Source organism: Rissa tridactyla, chromosome 2, assembly GCF_028500815.1.
Source record: "Rissa tridactyla isolate bRisTri1 chromosome 2, bRisTri1.patW.cur.20221130, whole genome shotgun sequence".
In the NCBI taxonomy this organism is placed as follows: domain Eukaryota; kingdom Metazoa; phylum Chordata; class Aves; order Charadriiformes; family Laridae; genus Rissa; species Rissa tridactyla.
The window spans coordinates 26,720,222-26,741,334 of record NC_071467.1 but is presented as its reverse complement, the minus strand read 5'-3'; the positions used below and the strand labels follow the sequence as shown (position 1 = coordinate 26,741,334).

General features: G+C 42.3%; 1 protein-coding gene and 1 long non-coding RNA gene across 2 annotated transcripts; one reads left to right on the top strand and one right to left on the bottom strand.

Annotated features, from left to right (window-relative positions):
- Positions 1 to 1,854: 1,854 nt before the first annotated feature.
- LOC128905753 (uncharacterized) lies at positions 1,855 to 4,506 on the bottom strand. The gene is made up of 2 exons (XR_008464967.1): positions 4,151 to 4,506; positions 1,855 to 3,084 (listed from the first exon to the last, which is right to left on the bottom strand). It is a non-coding gene; the product is annotated as an uncharacterized LOC128905753 (long non-coding RNA).
- Positions 4,507 to 4,697: 191 nt separating this feature from the next.
- On the top strand, positions 4,698 to 12,556 carry PDP1 (pyruvate dehydrogenase phosphatase catalytic subunit 1). Its single transcript, XM_054192234.1, has 2 exons — positions 4,698 to 4,817; positions 8,561 to 12,556. The coding sequence occupies exon 2, from the start codon at positions 8,605 to 8,607 to the stop codon at positions 10,210 to 10,212; it is 1,608 nt and encodes a 535-aa protein (XP_054048209.1). The 5' UTR covers positions 4,698 to 4,817; positions 8,561 to 8,604; the 3' UTR covers positions 10,213 to 12,556.
- The last annotated feature ends 8,557 nt before the right edge of the window (positions 12,557 to 21,113 follow it).

The following is a 21,113-nucleotide window of genomic DNA, read 5'->3' as shown; positions in this document are numbered from 1 at the left end:
ATAAATACCATTCTTGAAGCTTGCCAAAATGTCTTTTTCCAATAACATTTTTACTACAGAATTTCCTTTACTTCATCGAGTTGTCAGGATGCTGTATTCCTCAAACTGGATACCAAACCCTGAAAGACCAATCCCGGAGAAGGGTGCGAGCTAGTACACAATGCCTACCAAATGCAAAAAAGGCATTTAGTTCTCTGCTAATGAGATTTGAGGAATACAATAGGATGGTGAAAAGAAGTCCGGGAGGGGCAAGAGGCAACAGATCCAAGCTGAGCAAGGAAAATTCTGATTAACTACAAGGAAAAAATCTTTATGATGAAAGTGGTGAAGCACTGGAACTGGGGCTTAGGCAGGCTGGGGCACCTCCGTCCTCAGAGATGCCCAAAACAGGACTGGCCAAGTCCCTGAACACCCTGACCTGGCTTTGAAGTTGTCCCTGCTTTGAGGAGGGTGCTGGGCTCTATGACCTCCTGAGGTCCCGGCCAACCTCAATTGCTCTATGATTCTAGGAAGCTGATCCCAACTGCTGAATGAAGAAAGAGCCACCACTTCATTTCAGAAAGGAACTGAGAGTGAAGATACAAAGGGACTCTTGGGGGGACAAAATAAATCAAGCTATCCCCGAGTCCCACAGTGACGGCAAAATACCCTCTGAAAGCAATTGTCTCTGTAATTCCTCATCGGCCTCCTCTTTAAGAAAGAGCAGGGAGGAGACGAGTCGTGTGGCTCAGCACTGCTGGTTTACTCTCAGACTGAGTTTTTTTAAAAAAAATCACCTTTTGCAGGGCTCATTGTTAAACTTCAGAAACATTCAGCATGCCAGGGAACCCAGCTGTGCTATCGGAGGCCGAATACACCACCCACAGCAAACGCTCCCTGAGAGGGCAGCAGAAGACATGCATGTACAACCAAAACCTGCCTTTGAAGCAGACGGAGGACCACAGGACCATTGCTGTTTGCAGGTACTCCCTCTGCTTCCAGCTCTACTGACACATTTATTTTTGCATTTTTGCCATGTAATGCTCCCGATTTCTGCTAAAAATAAATTACTGCTCTGTGGAACAGCAGGCGTACATTGCTGTCATTGCTTCTATAATGCCCTCAGGAAAGGAGAGAAGATAGTTTAAGTCTTGTCCTACTCTTCCTCTTTATTCAGCACATGGCATGTTTTTCTCCCTTATTTCCCCCCTTGTTAGGCTTTTCTTTCCGCCTTCAAAACTTGTACAACTCTTCTATTTATTTTTTGCATTTTTTTCTGCTTCAGGTTGGTGTGGCAGCCTGCCAGGTGGAAGCCTTTGATCTCCGCACACAGTTTGGAGACAGGTTTTATGCGCGACTGCTCCTTTCAGCAGGCACAGGAGCAAAATGGCATTTCTGAAACACTGCGTGCAAAGATACCGTAAAAAATGTTAAGCAGTCAGGGGACTGATTCAATCACTTGAAGTATTACCCTGTGTTCCCGAACTGGTTTTTGGTAAAACTGAACCAATAAAATATTTATACATTAGGCATAAGAACTTATTTAAACTAGAAGGTTATCACAAACACCTGATTTAAAACGGAAATGGATTTCAATGATCTGTAATGGAGTTTCTCTGGAAATGCGCGTAGAAAGCTGCAGGGTAACTACCGCAGCACTTTAGCTGCAGTGCTAATGCATAGCTGCCTCTCGGTTCTGCAATGCAGAATCACCCGCTGCTGGCAACCGGCACAGCAGACAAGAACTGATGTCTTTTGTTACACACAGATGATAATCCTTCCAGCCAGGGAGAGACTTTGCATATCTCAAAGCAGTTACAAGTAATTGCTTTTCCATCAATCCTTGATGTAAAATGTTAAAAGTGGACCAACAGGTTTTCGTTCATTAAAATAATTTTTAATTCTTTAAAATCAGCAAAAGTGGACAAAAAGGTCTCGGCAGCAGAAACATGAAGAAAAAGAAAACCTAACTTTCCAGATTGCAACATCCAACTTCTGGCACACCAGCAAACTCACATCAGCTTGAGGACCAAAATGTCAGCCAAGTTTTAGTATTTTTTCTTTCATTTGTGGGATTTATATGGGGCTGCTAAGGCCAAATTCTCTTCTCTCTCAATATTTTAAAATTCAAATTCTGCCTTTTGTTCAAAGTGATACTGTGGCACAGGGAGCCACGGCTTCCAATACCAGCTCTAAAAGTAGCTCCTCTCCTGGCCTTAAATCAGGAAGAAAAAGGAATGAATGAAATAAATAAACAGAGCAATAACACTAACCTAATGGTCACAAGATGATCTGAAGACCAAAAGTGCTACATGCTAATTATTTTGTGGATTTTTTTTTCCTCAACAGGCAACTCTAGACAGCAACATTATCTTCAGAAGTCAAACATGAATCCACCCTCCAAACCCTGTACTTCCAATCAGAAACGGGTGATCAGTGGTGACTTCATCCCAATCCATTTCTATATATCTACTCATACAACTATCACTCAAATACACCCAGGCACAGGACTGTCTTCCCACAGCGTTTTACCTTCTGATGGGGTAAGAGGATGCCTTAATTGTGCTGTCTTACGTAGTCGTTAAGAACATTCCTAAACTTGGGTGCTTTACAGTCACTCTTGCTGCAAATGTGACTGTACATAATGCAAAAAATTATGTAAATGGTTGTTGCTACAGCACACTCTGCCAATCTATTTCTAACCATGTGCTACTGTTAAAAAGGAACGTAAATTATTCATCTTCCATACCATTTAATGAAGGCTTTAACGTACAATGGTGTCTGTCAGATGTTTTTGTATTTTATTTTATTCTAAAATAAGCCTCAAAGAGAAGATGATGGTGTACCGTTATGGATAAACAAATAAATGTCACAAAAGTCATCCAGAACACCAAAAACCAAACACTGTAATACTTTGTGCTTTCAGCTACTACTGTGAAAGACTTGCATTTTTAAGGATGGCATCATTTTATCTTTCTAGCTGGTTTTCACATGGAGGGTCGCAGGGCAGTACTTTCCACTCTCATATTGCAAGTAGACCTCTTGAGTCTTCTTGGCACTAAGTGCGGATTTTCCTTTGCTTCCTCTACTGGTTTCAGTATACAGCTGTAAATACAATAAAGAAGATAAGGATGCTAGTCAAAACCTATGCTTTGTTACAGCTGCTAAAGGAATGCTAATTGCAGCACTCCACAGGCTAGCTGAACATCTGCTGCCAACACCACACAGCAAAGTGGGCATCTCAGCCACCCTGAAAATAGAAAGGCATGAGAGCATGTGCATCTATAAACAGAGAAAGAGATGATCAAGGAAATCAAAACATTGTCGAATTTATATACTTTCCATATTCAAAAATGTACATGAAGAATACAGCTGGATCAAAGTGTCTCTAAAGCATATGCAAAACTGAACGTTGCCTAGAGCTGTGGAATGGGGACAGGATTGTATCTAACAGGGGAGAGAAAGGAAGGAGGGGAGGCCACGGCTTCTGTCCCACTGGTAGGAATGACAGGTGCTGCTCTTCTGGGGAAGGACTGTTCTTTCTTAGTAGCCATTGCCCTCAAACCATTCCTTGCTGGCAGCAGCAAATGCGGCTTTCTCAGGAACACAGGGCAGAGAGGTTGTTTGGCCTCTGTGGCAGCCTGCTTTGCCTGGAGAGATTCTGGTGAAGACAGAACACCAGGGAGCAAATATGAAACAGAAAAACCAAATGTTGCAATACAGGCTTCAGCAGCCTCTTGCAGCGTTAGCATGTTTTGCGACTGTTAAAAGCATTTCACGAACATTTGAAGGGGAAAAAACCACAAAACAAACCCCAACAAATACTTCCCACTCTTTAAAATTAATTCAGAGTAAAAGTCAATACGCCCCACTTAAGTTTGTAGACGTTTTCCCATTTTCAGCCTCCTTAACAGGCAGAAGATAAACGACCCTGACTCCCGATCCGAGGATCGTGGGGGGCAGGCTGCTGCAAGGGTGCCTGTGTCGCACGGCCGCGCCCGCAGGACAAGAGGACCAGCCACCACGGCTTCCCCTTCAGCTCCACCGCCTGGTGCCAGGAGCCAGCAGGAGGCCGGGGACAGCTCTTGTCCCCTTTTTATCTGCAAATCACCTGTTACAACCGCGAAGCACCGCGGGAAGAGCTGCCAGCCGCAGCCACGGCACTGCTCACCTCAGCCCCGGTCCCCGGGGCGAGGAGCAGGGGGGCGAGGAGCCGCAGGGGCAGCCCGCTCTCGCTGAGCCTCGCCCGTCCTCCTTCCTTCCTTCCCTCAGGAGCGCGGTGAGCCTCCCATTGGCGGTTCCCTCACAGACGGGCAGCTTCGGCCCGCTACCGCGGCCATGCGGCGGAGGGCGAGCTGGGGGGCTGAGGCGCGGATGGCCTCTCCTCCCCTCACACACACCGATGAGGGGTGGGAGGACGGAGAGAGAGCTGAGGGGCGGCGGGGGGCTGAGGTGGGGGCAGCCTCACCTCTCCTCCCCTCACACACAGCGGGCAGGGGTGGGGGGGCGGCTCGCGCCGCCACCTCATTCGTGCCTTCCCGCCCCTACACAATGCGCGCGCATGCAACTCCCCCCCTTCTCCTTTCCCCCCCGCGCTCCCTCAGCCACCGCCGAGCCTCCGCGTCACGTGCCCTCCTTGCCCTCACCGGCAGCCAATGGGCGCCGCGCCGCGCGCCACTGGGCCTTTATAAGGCGACGCGCAGCGCACCGGCTGCGGGTGGGAGGTGGTTGCGGCAGCAGTCTTGAGGCTGGGAGCGTGTGTGGGGGCATCTCGGTCCCTCCAGCCGCTTCCCAGTTCCGCCCGGGGGGCCGGGCTGAGCCGTCCGGGAAGGGGCCAGGTCTGTTCCCGGAGAGGAGGGAGGAAGGGGTCGAGGCGGAGGGAAGAGGGCTGGGGAGGGGCGGCCATGTCGGGGCCGCGCGTCGCCTGAGGGGGTAGCGGTCTCTGCCGCGGCGACGCCCAGTGCCGGCGGGTGGGCCCTGCCCGCGGGGAGCGGGAGCGGCGCCTGGCCTCCGCCAGAAGGGAGAGCGCGGCCGGCGCGGGGCACGGTGCCTGGCAGGGCGGTGGCGGGCGCTGGCTGCCGAGCTTCGGCGGGGCTGGCTGTCTCCCATCGGCGGGCCGGCGGCGGGTCCGGTGGCCCGCAGAGGGGCTCCGTGTTTGCGTGTCGTCTCCTCTCTGTCGTCCCCCCCTCCGTGTCGGAGCTCTCCATCTCCTCTAACAAACTCTCTGCCTTGCTTCTCCCTCGCCCCCCGGGCTTCTGCTTTGTGGATGTTGGCGGCTTCTTGTTGTGACAGGAGAATGTGTGTGTGTCCCGGGCCCAGGCGGATCGGTATGTATCTCGCACCGGTAGGCGCTGGAGCGCCAGGCTCGGGGGTCGGATGGGACCCGGGGAAGGGAGCGCCAGGCTGGGCTGTGCCCCAGGGCTGAGACCTGGCTGGAGGGAAGGCTCTGCTTGTCTTGAATGTGTCTTGTTCCTCCTCTCCCCGCTCTCTCCAACGGGCTGATTCATTCAGGTCTGTCAAGTGTCTGAAAGACACCTGGGGCGAGTGTTTTTATCTGAAGCCATGGGTGCCTTTGGCACAGTTAAAGGCAGGTGTTTTGGAGGAACCTGTCTGTGCAGCATCACTTGGCCTTAATAGTACAGTTATTGCAAGCCTTTATAAAAGGAGGGGGTAATGTTTTTTTCCATTTTATTAGTGTAGTACTACAAAACTCATTAAACTGCTAGTAATGAGTTAGATAGTCAAATTATATTTGTGGCCTGAAAAGTAGCATTTGTACTCTGTTCTGGGCTTGGAGAGGTATTTAATACTGACTTAGATGTTCATCTCTTGATAAATCTTGACTGGATTGTAAAATTTCTACTTAATTTCTTCTCTGCCATCTCTTGATCAAACATAATAAACTTGGGATCTTAAAGAAATTATTTAGGAGCTAGTTGGAGTACCTGGTTATATTTGGGGCATCCACATTGTGGGGATAAATGGGAGAAACTTAGGATAATTTCAGGTTGGCAAACTTGGATTTTCTGTCTTACTTAATCAAGTAGGATTTATTAAATCTAGTATGTGAAACACATTGATACCTTAAACTGATACGGATCTACTGTAAATGATACAGGCCATGGAAAATTTGATGTGAACTTCTTACTGCTTCCTCTTAGATTTTGTGGAATATTTGATAAACTAATGATTAAAAATCAGCAAAATATCTCCTGGTGGCACTGCAGAGCCACTGTAGCAGCAGTATCTTTGTATTTTTGCTTCATCATGGATCAACAGCAAAACTGTCGGAACAGTTGCGGCACCATGTGTGGATCAGCACTGAACACAAATGCTTAGGAGTCAGGAGAACTTGCTTCAGTCAGAGTCTAACAGGAGATCAGCACTGCATCTGAGGTGCTACTCTACGCCAAGCACATCTGTAGAACTCTGAGGTTCCCATTATGTAAGCAAAATTGTTGCTTTTAAATGTAATGTGAAAAAATATACGTAACTGTTGCCAAAATAGCTCCATTGTTATTAGAAGGCAGTGAATAGATTTTAAAATCTATATTTGGAGTTGCACTTCTGTCATGCTGTGTGCATGTGAAGCCTGGGCTGGAGAAACAGACTTTCTGGGAACCAAATGGCTAATGTAAATTTAGTATGCATCTGGAAATTCAAGCCCGTACACAGCTGCTGAGTGTCTGGATAGCTGTCTGTGGTCCAGAGGACTACAACCAGAGCTCTTCCTGGTAGCTGCATGACACAAAGCTGTCCAGTTGAGCCTTCATAGCTGTCAGGGGGAGACCTGAGAGAGGTCAATGGACAAGAATTTTTGTCAGTGTAAGTCAAGACTGGCAGTCAGTCATTAGTACTAGGAAGCCAGTGAAGTAGTAGAAACGGGAATTCTGCTTTGCCTTCAGCACTTACATATCTTGTAACAGAGAAACAGGCCCTGCTGCTGGTTACTTAAGGAGAACAAGCAAGCTTGGAGGGAAGAATGTGACTTCTGTTGCAACACAGAGAACAGGGTGAAGCTTCATATATTTCCAGACACTTCTCAGCTGGTATGGGTGATCGGAATCCTGTGTCAGAAACTATGGAATAGGGTGACAGCAGAATGCAGTTCCTTCTATGTTGCATGATCTTTTAGACTGAGTATTGTGGCTTCCTGCATATTTTGTAGGGGCTGTGTCTCATCTGAAGTACTGGTATGCCTGCTTGGCTGAAAAAAAAAATCAATTTAGTGACTGAAGCACCTTGCACAACACAGCAGTATCCAGTTTTTCAGTAGAACAATTATATTTGAGATACAGTGGTGCTGACAGGCTAGTACTTATGACTGCAGTGTGAGGTAATTTGTAATGGTCTTTTTCTAAAAAGAAGCTTTTATGATGAAACTTGATCATAAAAGTTGGAAAGAGAAAATTGAATTCCCCTTAACTGTACTTCACATAAGGCACAGTTCAACTTTTTTTCCACTATGGAATTGTTTTCTCAAGTACAACACTGTAAAAAAACTTCCTGATAATGAGGCATAGTGAATAAGGGATTTAAGAGGCACTTACACTAATGTGATTGGGTATGTAAATGAGGACAAGGAAGAGTATGTTAGAATAATATTTCTTCAGAGGAATGAAAAATTATAATGAGAATTTTTACATGTGGCAAATAGTAGTAGAATACTTTTTCTTGGATACTAAATAGTTTATCTTAACATTGAACTAGCTTTAGACTATCCTGCAGGGCTCTGTTGTAGCCATGGAAACAAACACAGCTTGCATGTAGTCCTTCAATTGAGTAGCTTTTTAAAGCAAGTTCTAATCCTGAAATTTACTGGGGTAGATGAGCTGCTGGTAGGAGAGATGCATCTGCTTTCTACCTCCTGTATTTTTACCTGATAGAATTTACTAGAAAATTGCTGCATAGGCTGCCATGGCTATTTTGTACACCATGGTGTCACAAGTTTGAAGTTTTACGTGTGAAAAGGGGGAGAAGAAACAAAACCTGCTACTAACTTGTGATTGCTTGAAGAATATCTGCTGTCTATGACCTACTGTTTGCTTTTATTGTCTAAATAATCTTCAACTTAAACCCAGTTGTATGTCATCTCAGAGTTGTTTCTTGAATCTTACTGGTATATGCTTCATCTCTTCTTCAGCTTTATAGAAAGAGTTTTCCTCTCTGTGTGCCACATCTGGCTCTGTCAGCTGGGAAACCAGCAGGAGAACAAATACTCATAAAAGTATTGTAGAGGGTGTCCATACTGTAGAGTGCTCCATGCTAACTGTTGTCTTAAGTTCTGTTTGAAGCTGCATTGTCTGTCTGGATAATGTTTTTGCTTCTTGCCTGCTGTCTGAGTGGGTATAAGAGCTAAAATGTCTATGCTGAATTTAAGAGTGGTACAGCTTTTTTGTTATAGCCCAATGTAGTGTCTATAAACAAGCACCTCTTAATGCCTTCTCTTTCTCAAGACCTGTGAAGCTATGAACTCCGTATAATAAGCAACTTTGTTAGGGGCTGTAAATGTCTTAACTTAGAGTTCTGGGAAAAATCTGTTAGCCGTGCCCCTAAGCATAGTTGTTCTCTTGTCTTTCAGCAATTCCAGTCCGAAGCTCCAGGCTACCATTGTTATCTGATGCCATGCCAGCACCAGCTCATCTGTTTCCATTGATTCGTAACTGTGAGATTAGCAGAATATGCAGTACTGTGTGTTACTGCCACCATAAACATCTGTGTTGTTTATCATCTCATTTTGCTCACGGTCACTTCAGATATGCACCTCAGAAGAAATTTGCGGCACTTTATAGGCCAAAGGAGAACTTTAATCACTTTATTCATGCAAGGGATTATGCTTCTACGCCACAGAGATTTTACCTCACGCCTCCACAGGTCAACAGCATTCTGAAGGCAAATGAGTACAGTTTCAAAGTCCCAGAATTTGATGGTAAAAATGTAAGTTCTGTTCTTGGCTTCGATAGCAACCAGTTGCCTGCTAATGCTCCAATAGAAGACCGGAGGAGCGCTGCCACTTGCTTACAGACAAGAGGGATGCTTCTGGGTGTGTTTGATGGCCACGCAGGCTGTGCTTGTGCTCAAGCTGTCAGTGAAAGACTGTTTTACTACATTGCTGTCTCATTGTTACCTCATGAGACTTTACTTGAAATTGAAAATGCTGTGGAAAGTGGCAGAGCTCTGTTGCCCATTTTACAGTGGCACAAACATCCCAATGATTATTTTAGCAAAGAAGCTTCCAAGCTTTACTTCAATAGTCTAAGAACTTACTGGCAGGAGCTGATTGATCTCAACAGTGGAGAAACTACTGATGTGAAAGAAGCTTTAATTAATGCTTTTAAGAGGCTCGATAACGATATTTCTTTGGAAGCTCAAGTAGGAGACCCAAATTCTTTTCTCAACTACCTAGTGCTGCGAGTAGCATTTTCTGGTGCAACTGCCTGTGTGGCCCATGTGGATGGTGTTGACTTGCACATTGCAAACACAGGTGACAGTCGGGCAATGCTTGGGGTTCAGGAAGAAGATGGATCTTGGTCTGCAGTTAATCTGTCCTATGACCACAATGCACAAAATGAACATGAAGTGGAACGTGTGAAAATGGAGCATCCAAAGTCTGAAGAGAAAAGCCTTGTGAAACAAGATCGTCTCTTAGGTCTCCTGATGCCTTTCAGAGCTTTTGGTGATGTGAAGTTCAAATGGAGTATTGAGTTACAGAAAAGAGTAGTAGAATCAGGCCCAGATCAGCTGAATGACAATGAATATACAAAGTTTATTCCTCCAAACTATCACACTCCCCCATACCTCACGGCTGAGCCAGAAGTCATACATCACAAATTACGGCCACAGGATAAGTTCCTGGTTTTGGCCACAGATGGGCTGTGGGAGACAATGCACAGGCAAGATGTGGCTAGAATTGTAGGGGAGTACCTCACTGGTGTTCACCATCAACAGCCAATAGCTGTTGGCGGCTATAAGGTAACTTTGGGACAGATGCATGGTCTCTTAACAGAAAGGAGAGCAAGAATCTCTTCAGTATTTGAAGATCAGAATGCAGCGACTCACCTGATCCGTCATGCAGTGGGTAACAATGAGTTTGGCACTGTGGATCATGAGCGACTATCCAAGATGCTTAGTCTTCCAGAAGAGCTGGCTCGAATGTATAGAGATGACATTACAATTATCGTGGTGCAGTTCAACTCACATGTTATAGGTGCATGTCAAAATGAGGAACTGTAAATTCAATGTAGTGAACTAGTTACCAAAGTTGTAACAATGGCCAGTATGAGCAGCAAATAAAAAACAACCACCCAACAATAAAACCCCCCAAAAAACCCTCAGCAAACAAATTGGTTGCTTGCTACATTCAGCATATCTATTGTTTCTGCCTTCCCCCAGAGCTCTGAATACATGGGAAGTGCCATTGACCTAATACAAACTTGAAGAGGATGTCACAGCTTGGGAAAAGAGGTTTTTGTAATAGCTTTGCACTATTGATTTCATGAATGCTGCTAGAACAATGTCTTGAATTTGGCAGATTTGGATGAGGGAGGGAAGGAGGATAAAGAATAAACTAACAGATCTGGCTATTCAAGAAATAAAACCTGTTTATAAATATCTGTACATATCTACACATTATCTTAAAAGATGAGTAAAAAGGAGTATTGTTGAATTCTACAGGGCTAATTCTTGCAAAGTAGATATGGCTATTTGTGAGTATATTGTCTACTGTTTCTTCTAAGCAGAAGGTCACTTTAACCAAGTCTTTGGTGTAAAAAAAGTTGTCTCACTTTCATATAGACAATGTCATTCACTTAAGGATATTTGTCTAAGTGTTGACTTTCAATGCAGGTCTAAGCCATAATCAATACCTGAGATTCTGTTACAGCTGAATCATATCTTATGCATGGTGACTTCTGAACTTCTTGTGCATTGATAGTTTCTTGGCTGTGGGTTTCTGCACAACTTGTAGGGCAATAATACATTACAACATACAGTAAGATACCAGATAACTTTGTGGAGGACTTCAGTTCGCAGTATGAAGAAACTTCCAGGCTTTTTGAAAAGTCGATGGTGTTGGTCAAGACTGTGTTGGCTTTCCTAAAGGTCATGTCCTTTATGGACTCCACACCTGTCTGGTGTTACTTATCTGGTAAATAAATGTTCATCTGGAAAAGATCGGGAAATTATTGCTAATCTCTTTAGCTTTGTAATTTGCACTCGTTTTCACTTTGTCTATCTCAAATGGTCACATATTTGGTGTCTTGCACTTAAAATCATATTTGTAAGTTGGTTTAAAAACTACAAATTACATAAAATTGAAGTATGGCTTGTAAATACTGTTTTAGTTGAGAAACTAACTGGTGTGCATGTGTATGTTTAATGGTTTTTTCTAGCAACTGCTTTATTAGCAGCTCTGTATTTCTGGACAGCTGGTGTACGCATGTTCTTACAGTCCAGAATGCTATCACAGAGCAATCTCTGAAGTGGATCTCTCTGGCATGTAATTGTTGAATTTGAACATAAAAGATTGGCTATAACTTGTGTGCCTAAAGTTGGGCTTATAACTGTAGAAAGTAGGGACTGACAACTAACTTATCGGTCATCATTGTGTCTGTTGTAGGTATGTTGCATTGTATACAGATTTATTTTAACCTGCCCTTAGGTTAAAAGTTCAAATGCTGGCTAAAATACCAGCCCTTGATGATAGAACACATGTAACTTGATTCCTGTGTTCTAGAGAACAGTGGTAGGTCAGCTTATTTCACTTTACAAGGTGTTTCAGTTAAAATACCTCCCTAGCCTTCATCATAACTGATTAAATCAACACTTTAAAAACCTAGCTAATTTTGATTAACTGAGTAATGTGGCATTTTCTACTAAATAAAAATATTGCCAATTAATCCTACTGTTACATAGGGTACACTTGGTTTGAACAATGAACCTGTGCTATAGTAAACATTGGCTTCTCACAAATGCTATGTGTACTTAGTGGCCTGCAGCTGTAACATGTCTATTCCTTCACCCAACCTTAAATATCAGGATCAATGTTGCTGTAAGGTTAGTGATACCTAAGTTCACATTCAAGATGTGCACAACCCTTCTTTATTTGAAGGGAAAAGGGGAACTCTTAAATGCTTAGACAAGTACTGGCTGTTGACATTGCTTCTTCATGTTGTGTTTTGGTGACTGTGTCATTAGCTAGGTCAATAGACTTTATGTTCTGTCATTCAAATGCAGTATGTATCTAAGCTGTTGCAGTATTTAACTTTCTTACTTTTTTACTGTTAAAGCTCTATTACATGTATTGATGTATTTAACCTATGATTATTGATACGAATTTGGTACAAGTCATAGCTAAAAGAGCTGAACATTGGTCCCATGGATATAACTTTTATTGAGGAAAAGCTGCTTTTTGTATAAAGATGCATATGTGTGGGGTCAGACAAAATAATATTTATGTATTGCTTGGAGACTTGCTCAGTATGTATGCAGTGAACAAGCAGCATAACTGCCTGCTGAACAGGTGATCTGAACAAACATCTTTTAACAAATTCCAATAAAATGATCAATTATGCAGAAATCCATGTGTATTGGACTGATATAGAATGTGTTAGCTATTCTGCTAGGGCTGAAACTTATGAATTACTTGTATTTCAAGAATGTGTTTTGTGTAGTCCCTGTTATGAATAGACCAGATGGCCAGACAAAGCAAAGTATAAATGGAAACAGACTGAGAATGGGACTTCAGAGCTCTTAAATGCTAGTGTGAGGCTTGAACACCTGCATCAGGCATGCTGGTGCTGCCACTGCCTGGCGGCAAAGCTCAGATCTTTCTGTCAATGTCACTGCATGTCTCAGTTCCCGTCATCTCATAATTACCTTCAGGGATGGTGCTGCGGGTAAAGCAGCATAATTTGATATCATTAAGTTGTGGACTGTACCCTATATAGAGCAATACAACATTTCATAAACAAGCCAAAATACTTACGTGCAAATTAAAATGGCATAAGAATGAATTGATGGTAAACTAAATAGAAACAGAGGACATGTTCTGTTCGTGTTGTCTACAAACATGTTGCATTGCGGAAAGAACTGCTACTTTATATGATAGGGGGGTGCTGTCATTACTTTTCCAAATTAGGATTTCACAGCTGCAGATACATCTCAGCCCAGAAGGATAGCTGAATCTTGGCTGTCAACACAAACCTTCAAGTTCACCTTTAAATCTTTTAAAGTGTTCTAGGTTAATGTGTCAACAGAACTGTTTAACAGTATACTAGGTAAGAGAGGAGTGGGAGATCTTTTAGTCTATGCTTCCAATTTAAAGCTTTGTAAACTCTGTTCCCTTGTGTTTAAAATGGTATGTGCGTTATTTGCTTTTTATGGTATTTTACATCTACTGTTCTGATAAATGGAGGATACGGAATTTGCCTTCTATGTGCATGACTCCGAGTACAGAACTTATTAAAACTTTCCCTTTCCACTCACTTCCTCATTGCAGGGCAGAGATTTGCATGTAGCAGGCTCTTAAAATGTGACACATGCAGCAAGGAGCATAGTCTCATTGTGAAATGTTTTTAATTAGACTTGAACTCAGGTCCCTGTACTTAGAACAATTCTGGAGTGAGAGGATGCCTGGTAACTATTTCTGATAAGCGCTCTGCAGAACAGCTGGGCTTCTGCAGAAGGGCTAGGCTGCTCTGTGCTTCCTCAGCATGGAGGCATATTTTATAATGAGATTACTTGGCATAGATGGATACTTCAGGTTTCTAGTTCTAATCATCTGTGGTGTCCTCAGCTCCCTGATGCAGACAGACCATCTGGGTTCATGACTCAAATACATGCCATCTGATTTTCATGAGTATAAACTGCTGAATGCCATCCTCAATGCTGCTGCACAGCAGGCTAAGAACAGTGCTAGCACAAGGCATTTTGGGATGCCAAGGGACTTGGCATCTTTTAGGTGATATGTTTGATCCCATGTAAGAAACTTGTGCAGCTCCTGATTGTTGTTCAGTAATGTATAAATAGAAACAAGATCTGTGGAGTTGGAGGATCTGGCCAAAATGCCCTGTCATTTCACTGAAATTTCAATTTCACGAAGCTTAGAATGAAGCAGACCCTGTGGGTAGAACTAGCTTTCTTCCAGCCTACCAAGTGCCACGCTGCAGCTTGATGTTGTCATCTTGCTATATGTGCAATGAAGAAGTGAGGTTTAACTTAACAAAATGAGAAAGTCCAAAGTGTCTCTCTCCAGAAATGATCATCTCTGTCATGCCGAGGGGTGCTTCAAGTGTGATAGCATTCCTCAAGCACTGTTTTGCAAGATGCTTTTTTCTGTTATCTTCAGGGGCTTACATACAGAAGTTAACAAGATGCTTCTTTGTTGTATATTTGGTCCTGTGTTAAAACAACTGTGCTTAAAACGAAGTGGGGATTAGAACTGAATGCATTCATGGTTTCTCATGCTAGGTTAACTGTTTTTCCTTTTTCCCCTGTTTTTATTTGAAAGTCCTCCTTTGCTATGTGCCTTTAGTTTCAGGATCTTTCCCCTTCTTGTGTTGCTTTTTATTCAACAGTGAATGCGGGATGTATTAATGTCTTTCCCAGCACTGAAGTATTTGTGCAGGAAAAAGGCTTGATAGTGTGCTCTGGATTAAATTATTTATTCAACAGCTACAGCATATTTAATTGCTGTGCAAACAAGTAGATATTGTCCCTTTGACAGGAGTGTTGTCAAATACAATCTATGCAAACTTATTGCTAGAATATTTTTCAGTTTAATGTTAACCTGACTTACCAAATCTTGATGAGGGAGTTCTTTAATTTACTCTTTTAAAATACAGTGTTAATAATAGTCTGTGGTTTAAAGTTAAATAAAATGTAAATATTTTATCATGAAATACTGTGTAGTGGAGGAAACACGTAGGTTCACTTTACTTTTCTTCTACCACAACGAACTAGGTGTTAAGCATTACTGATGACTGATTTTTTTTTTTTTAAGTGCTGTCTTGTAGGCCAGAACTTGGAACAAGTTCCTGAGTTGTGCTTACCATTGGAAGTACGGGGGAAGAGAAAGGAAAAAAAAAGTAAATAGTCTTCTAAGTAAGGCATCCTTTAAGTGGACAAACCAATCTGAATTCTGGTCCTTTTATTTGGCATCCCATCCACATGAATGCTGAAGTGCAGCCCATGTTGATTGTACCTGCTGTGTTGTTTTGTTGAAAGAAACCTGAGTAATGTGGTTCTCCCTATATTCTTTCATCTAATTTGGGTGGCCAGGGGAGGCCACCTTTTGGGAAGGTGAAAAAATGAAAAAGGTGAAAAGGAAGTGTATATCTGTTCTTAGGGGTCCCAGTCTTAAGTAATGGGTTGTACAGATCGCTGGGGATGTTTTAAGCAGTGGACCGTATGCTACCACAAACAATAGTGGATCTTTCTTTGAACAGAAAAATTATCCTTGATGTATAGACTTTCTATGAGAGATCTCCTAGCTAGGAGATGCTATTTAATACACCTTGCCAATGCCAAACTATTTTTATGTAGCATCATGAATAAAACTACTTGGTTTTAATATCCTATGTCTGTACTTGAGGGTAGCATTTGATATATGGCCTCTCATCTTAATTGCAAAATTAATCCAGTTAGGTCTGTCCAGCTGTCACATGATGCTGGAAGACAGGAAAAACACCTAATGAAAAACAGGGGAATCACTGATGTTAACAGGAAAGCACCCCATGAGCTGACGCACAACCATGTATATGAAGCCCAGTTTCATTCAAAAGCTCTGTATATTAATGAAATGAGTCAGCTCCTTATGACTTTGGTGTTTGCCAGAATTGTTGCAAGCCTATAATCATTAATTCTGTAGGTCTTCCCTGTTGCCCATCCCTAGTACTTCCTTGCCCACTGTGGTGGTTCAATGGCTGGGGTAATATAAGAATACTGTTTTCCAGGATTTTATTCTGTGCAAGTTGATTAAAATGGCTAATGGTAATCGGTCAGTGTTCTCAGTTTCATGCATCTGGGAGAGGAGTGAATGGTTCTTCCCTAATAGCAGCCTCTTCTAGAGAGGGGAAAAGGTAAATCTTTATTCATCTCAACAAAAACTGGCAGCTCTATAGAAGACCTAGCTATGGCACAGCAGTGCTTGACAGGGATTTATTACTCCTGCTAAGAAGCAAGGTGTATTAATCTGTAGAGCATGCTAAATTATTAGTACAGCTCTACCACTCTGCTACTCTGAAAGTAGTTCAAATGTCCCTGCAAAACTCGGTGTTTCCCTGTGTATAGTCACTGTCTGTTGTGGGCAGTTACCTTAGCAGCTTTATCTTAAGACACCTAAACTTGGATACTTGTGTGCACGCACCTGCACTCTGCGTGTTGAAGTTCCTGTTACAGGTGGTGGAGTCTCAGTAGCTATTCAGCCCACTCCACTCCTACATCAAACTCTACTGGGTGTAATAGAAGCTTAGGCACCTTGTCCACATATAGGCAGCTCCGTTTAGGTGGGGTCTGGAGGCAAATCTCATCCTTCCTTTCCAATGTCTTCAAGGATACAGTGGTCCTGCAGCTCTTGCATGTGCCAGTCCTTCATAACAACTATAGCTAGGGTTTTAAATTCGGTATTGTACCTAATGCACCTGCAAGTAGCCCTATCCTAAGGGCTTGTTCTTGCCCTTTGCTCCTTTAGATATATGGAAGGGCATCTCAAAGCCCAGTGTCACCTTTTGTGTTGACCTACGCAGGATATGGCTGTCATGAGCTATGACACGTTGCTGTTACCCCAAGGACTCCCTTTATTTTGACTGTTACAGAGCCCGGCCAGTGTTTAACAGCTGTACGTGAGCAATGTATGATTTCCTTGGCATAATCTCTGAAGCCGGCACTTGTAACAGTATTTGGCATTCCTTCTAGCTTGAATGAGTAGGAATCTATAAAGAAAAGCTCACAACACAGCCGATCAGAGGAATCTATGTTCTTCCATTCATTCCACTACAAAGCTCAATTGTAAGAGCAGCTGTATAGAAAAGGTGATCCAGGCCTTTACATAGTTCCCCTTTTTTTAAACAAGAAAGAAAAAATCCTAAACTGGGCAGAAAATGATGTTTTATCCGAGTAGTCCATCTTGTGAAAGGCTAAAATATTAATAAGTAAGGAAAAAAACAACCCTAACTTGTAGTTGATAGTACAGAAGGGAGAAGAGCTTGGCAGCACTGTAATGTGGTAATGGAAGACTGACTTCGGCCAAACTGAGTCGGTGAATCTAATCTAGAAATGGACACTGAGGTGCCATTTGCTTCTTAGTAAACACTGACGTGAAAGAGTCTGAGAAGCTGTCTGGCTTAATACCGGAAAGACAGATAAGCATAAAAAAAATTATAGCTGTTTGACAGACACTTGACAGTTTGTTTTTTGGATTTTTTTTTTTTTTTTTACATTTGGGTTGTGTTTATATAACTTCGTCCCAGATGATCATCAAGCAGGTGAAAAGAATCTATATTCTGTAGAATTGATGCGTAAGACCTGCACCACTTACAGCTGAGGAAGGCTACTGACGGCTCCTGGTACTTTGTCAAGCCTATGTAAGAAACTTGTGAAAATCCAACAAACAGAAAAGTACAAGGAGGAGAGAAAGTCATACAAGATCAGGCTTCAGAAATAACAAAACCCCTCCAGGTTGGTAGCTGGCAAGCATTCAAGCTGGTATTACTGCATTTTAAAGCCACTGTAGCAAACAACATTTGTGAATTAAAGTTGCCTGAGCTATGACAAGGGTTCAAACAGTTGGAATATATAATCACTCAATGTGGTAAAAGACACAATTCAGACAATTTTGACGCCTGTTCTATTTACTAACCTGTATTAAAATAGCAATACCAGTGTGCTCCAGGCCCTATTTCCTGATGCAGCAGCTCACAGGAGCCTTTGAAGCATGTCACAGCAGTGAGATTAAGAGCTCGGTTCTGAAGTCAGGGAATCATGAAAGTCTCTTTGATACAAGATCAAGTGTTCCCAGGGTATCTGCAGGAAGGGTGCTTGGCACTTGGTGCAGCAGCTAACTCTTACAAAAATAAAAAAAAAATAAATCATAGAACACAAGGTCTGTCTAGTTAACAAAGAGACAGCAAAAGCATGTCATAAGCTGTGAGGCAAGGCCTGAAATGGCAGTGAGTAGTGAGGAGATGGGTTCAGAAAAGCAAGAGAATGTGGAGTTTTTCAATGATACAAAGAAATACAATGAGTGTGAATCCTAAAAAAAAAAAAAAAATTCAGGATAAAGTAGGCAAATGAAAGGGGAGGAAAAAAACATGTCATAACGTGTCTTTAAAGTTGAAATTGTACACATGAAAGAAAACTTAGAAGTGTGTCATAGCACATGTAGAAGCCAGCACCATAAACTGTAGCGATGTCAGAGATAGCTATGAAGAGAAAGAGCTTGTACCAGTTACGGCTGGTGGCATGGTCCTGCTCAGAAAAAGGAAACCAAACAGCAGGCTGCATGTGAGATCAGAAATGCCTGAATGCCTAAGATGAAGACCAAAAAAAGCTGCTGCTAAAAAAAAAAAAAAAAAAAAAAAAAGGCAAGCTGAACAAACTATGGGTGTGGCTGTTTTGACTTTTTTTAAATGAGGTTTACTTTACCAATTTGTGCTAACATGAAAAGAGAGACACAAGTCATCAAGACAAATCTATGAGTGCTGGGAATGTTAAAAGCCAAGGACCACGCAGACTGCAAAACAGTGCTTTTCTGATTTTTACGTTGCCGTGACACCTCAGAGCAGGAGATAGAAAGGAAGCTGTGAGTTGAGGAAGAAAAAAGGATCAGAAAGACAGAGTAGAGGAAAGAAATGAAAATCCGAGGTGAGGAGCACCCTTTGGAAAGAAGGAAGAACAGAAGTGGCACACAATTCAGTTAGCCGCTTTAATGCGTTGTCAGGGATAACGCAGTCAGTAATCAATCATGTCTTTTTCTTCGTATCACAGCCTGGTGGGGGTTATTTTTCTCTATTCCCTTTTGTTTGTCTTTTTGTCACTTAATTTTCTTTTTCTATCAAAGTCTTCTAATTTGAACGATGGCTGTGTGTTTTTTTTCCAGAGACTTTTTGAGCCCTAAGGCTATGCTTGTAGACCACGAAAAGTTGTGTTTGGCTTACGATGTCGTTAAAAGCAGCTGCATGGTGACATTTTCATGGTTGTTAAAATGCAAAAACGGAAGTTTTGCTCTTATGCATTCCTCTAGTTGCTGCCCAAATGAATACTAATCATTGTGGCATTCACTTGTTCAACAAGTTTTTCTAGTTCTCTATACCTTGGGTGAGTGCTGCTGTCCTGAAGACAAAGTACAGAGAGTTCATTTTGTCTATCTTAACTCATCCTCACCCAGGAGAGGAACGTTCTGCAAGCATAAACATGGGTGTCCACGGGCATTCCTTAAAATATCCTCAGGGCACTCAGAGATCATGCCAGCCCATCAGACACAACCGAGTCAGCTACTACCGAGAGGGGAGCAAATGATCAGATGACAGAGTTGCTTGCAAAACTGGGAGCATCACATGATGCCTGGCACCTACAGCTTCATAAGCAAAGAACTAAAATTTTTATCATAAGATGGCTTTTGGGGTATTTCCTTTCCAGAGACTTCCTCCGAGATAAATTTAGTTCCCAAAATATACCACTAGTGGGAGTTTGACAGAACAGTGAATAAGTCTGTATAGATGATATGATTGATTGGACAGAACCTGCCAGGAACATATGTCCAATGTACATTTGGACTTCGCAATAGTGAATTGTTGAATTATTAATGACTATGCACTAAGCAAAAAATGACATTCTAGAATAGAAGTTCAACAGGGACAATAATGCATCCAAACCCGACGGCAAAGCAGGACAGGAATGCAAAGCCCAAAGACAATAAAAAAACTGAACTCAGATCTTAGGGATGATAATTTAAGGGATAATCCTATGTATACTATGACAATAAAAAGATTATTGATCTGGATGGAAGTTTGTAAAATGTGAAGTAAAATATCCAGTTCCGTCTGAATAAAAAGCCCAAACCCAAAAAACCAAACCCAACAAAAATTAACTATTTTCCAGTGCAAGTTCAAAGTTTTCTTGTAAGAGAGGGGTAAAAAGAGAAAACTAGTGATTAATAATGATGACAGAGAAAATGTTTGATCAAATTGATACTAGTTTTCATCTACTCCTGTTTTTAAAAACCACTAGACTTACCCAAGACACAGGTATTTGCAGATGTTTTTGTAGGAGGAAACTAAGCAGCAGTTTACATAAGTTACAATGGCTGCAAAAGGCATCTTGGATTCAAAATTTGTATGTTTTCATATGCTTAATTCCATTTTCAAGCATTAACACAAATTTTCTGAACGACTCTTCAGAGAAGCAGGGAAGAAGAGCAACAATACAAATTCTTTAATTGCTAGTTTTCTTTTTTCTTAAAATTTCGGTCAAACTAAAATACTTTTTGTCACTTAGGAATTTGAATAAATCATTTTATTTCTGTGAACTCCTCCCAAACACTTTACATCAACTTTTTGCTATTCGTTCCTTCATGATGTGTAATTAGTCACTTCTTTCAAGAAAAGAGAGGGCCAGAATAAAGAGGAAACTGTGGTTTGAAATTTTCTTAAGAAGTCAAATTTGGTTAAAAAAATAATAATGGGCTGTGCAGTTCTTTGATGTGAGGAAAACTCTGGGTGAGTTTCATCAGACTCTTTTATTTCCACAGAATTGCCAAATGATTGAGGTTGGCAGGGACCTCTGGTCTAGCCCGGTTCTCCTGCTCATCCCCCCTGTTCAGTTAGAGAAATTGCTGTCACAGCTAAACCAAGTAAAACAAAGCTCTAGGCAGGTCAAGAGAAGTTTGGAACAGAGCAGGCCTGACAAGCATCAGTGCTGAGGCCTTGCAAACTCAGTACAAAGCTTATGGTCTGTTATTAGCAATGACTATGCTGGATTACAGAGCTACATGGTTACAAAGTCCATGCTGGCTGCTCCCAGTCACCTTGTCCGTCAGATGTTTGGAGCTGGTTTCCAGGAATACTTGCTCCATCACCTTCCAAGGGACAGAGGTGAGGCAGACCAGCCTGTAGTTCCCTGTGTCCTCCTTCTTGAAG

What these genes read in the sequence shown, in the direction of transcription:
- PDP1 (XM_054192234.1), top strand. Translation starts at nt 8,605, where the DNA reads ATGCCAGCACCAGCTCATCTGTTTCCATTGATTCGTAACTGTGAGATT.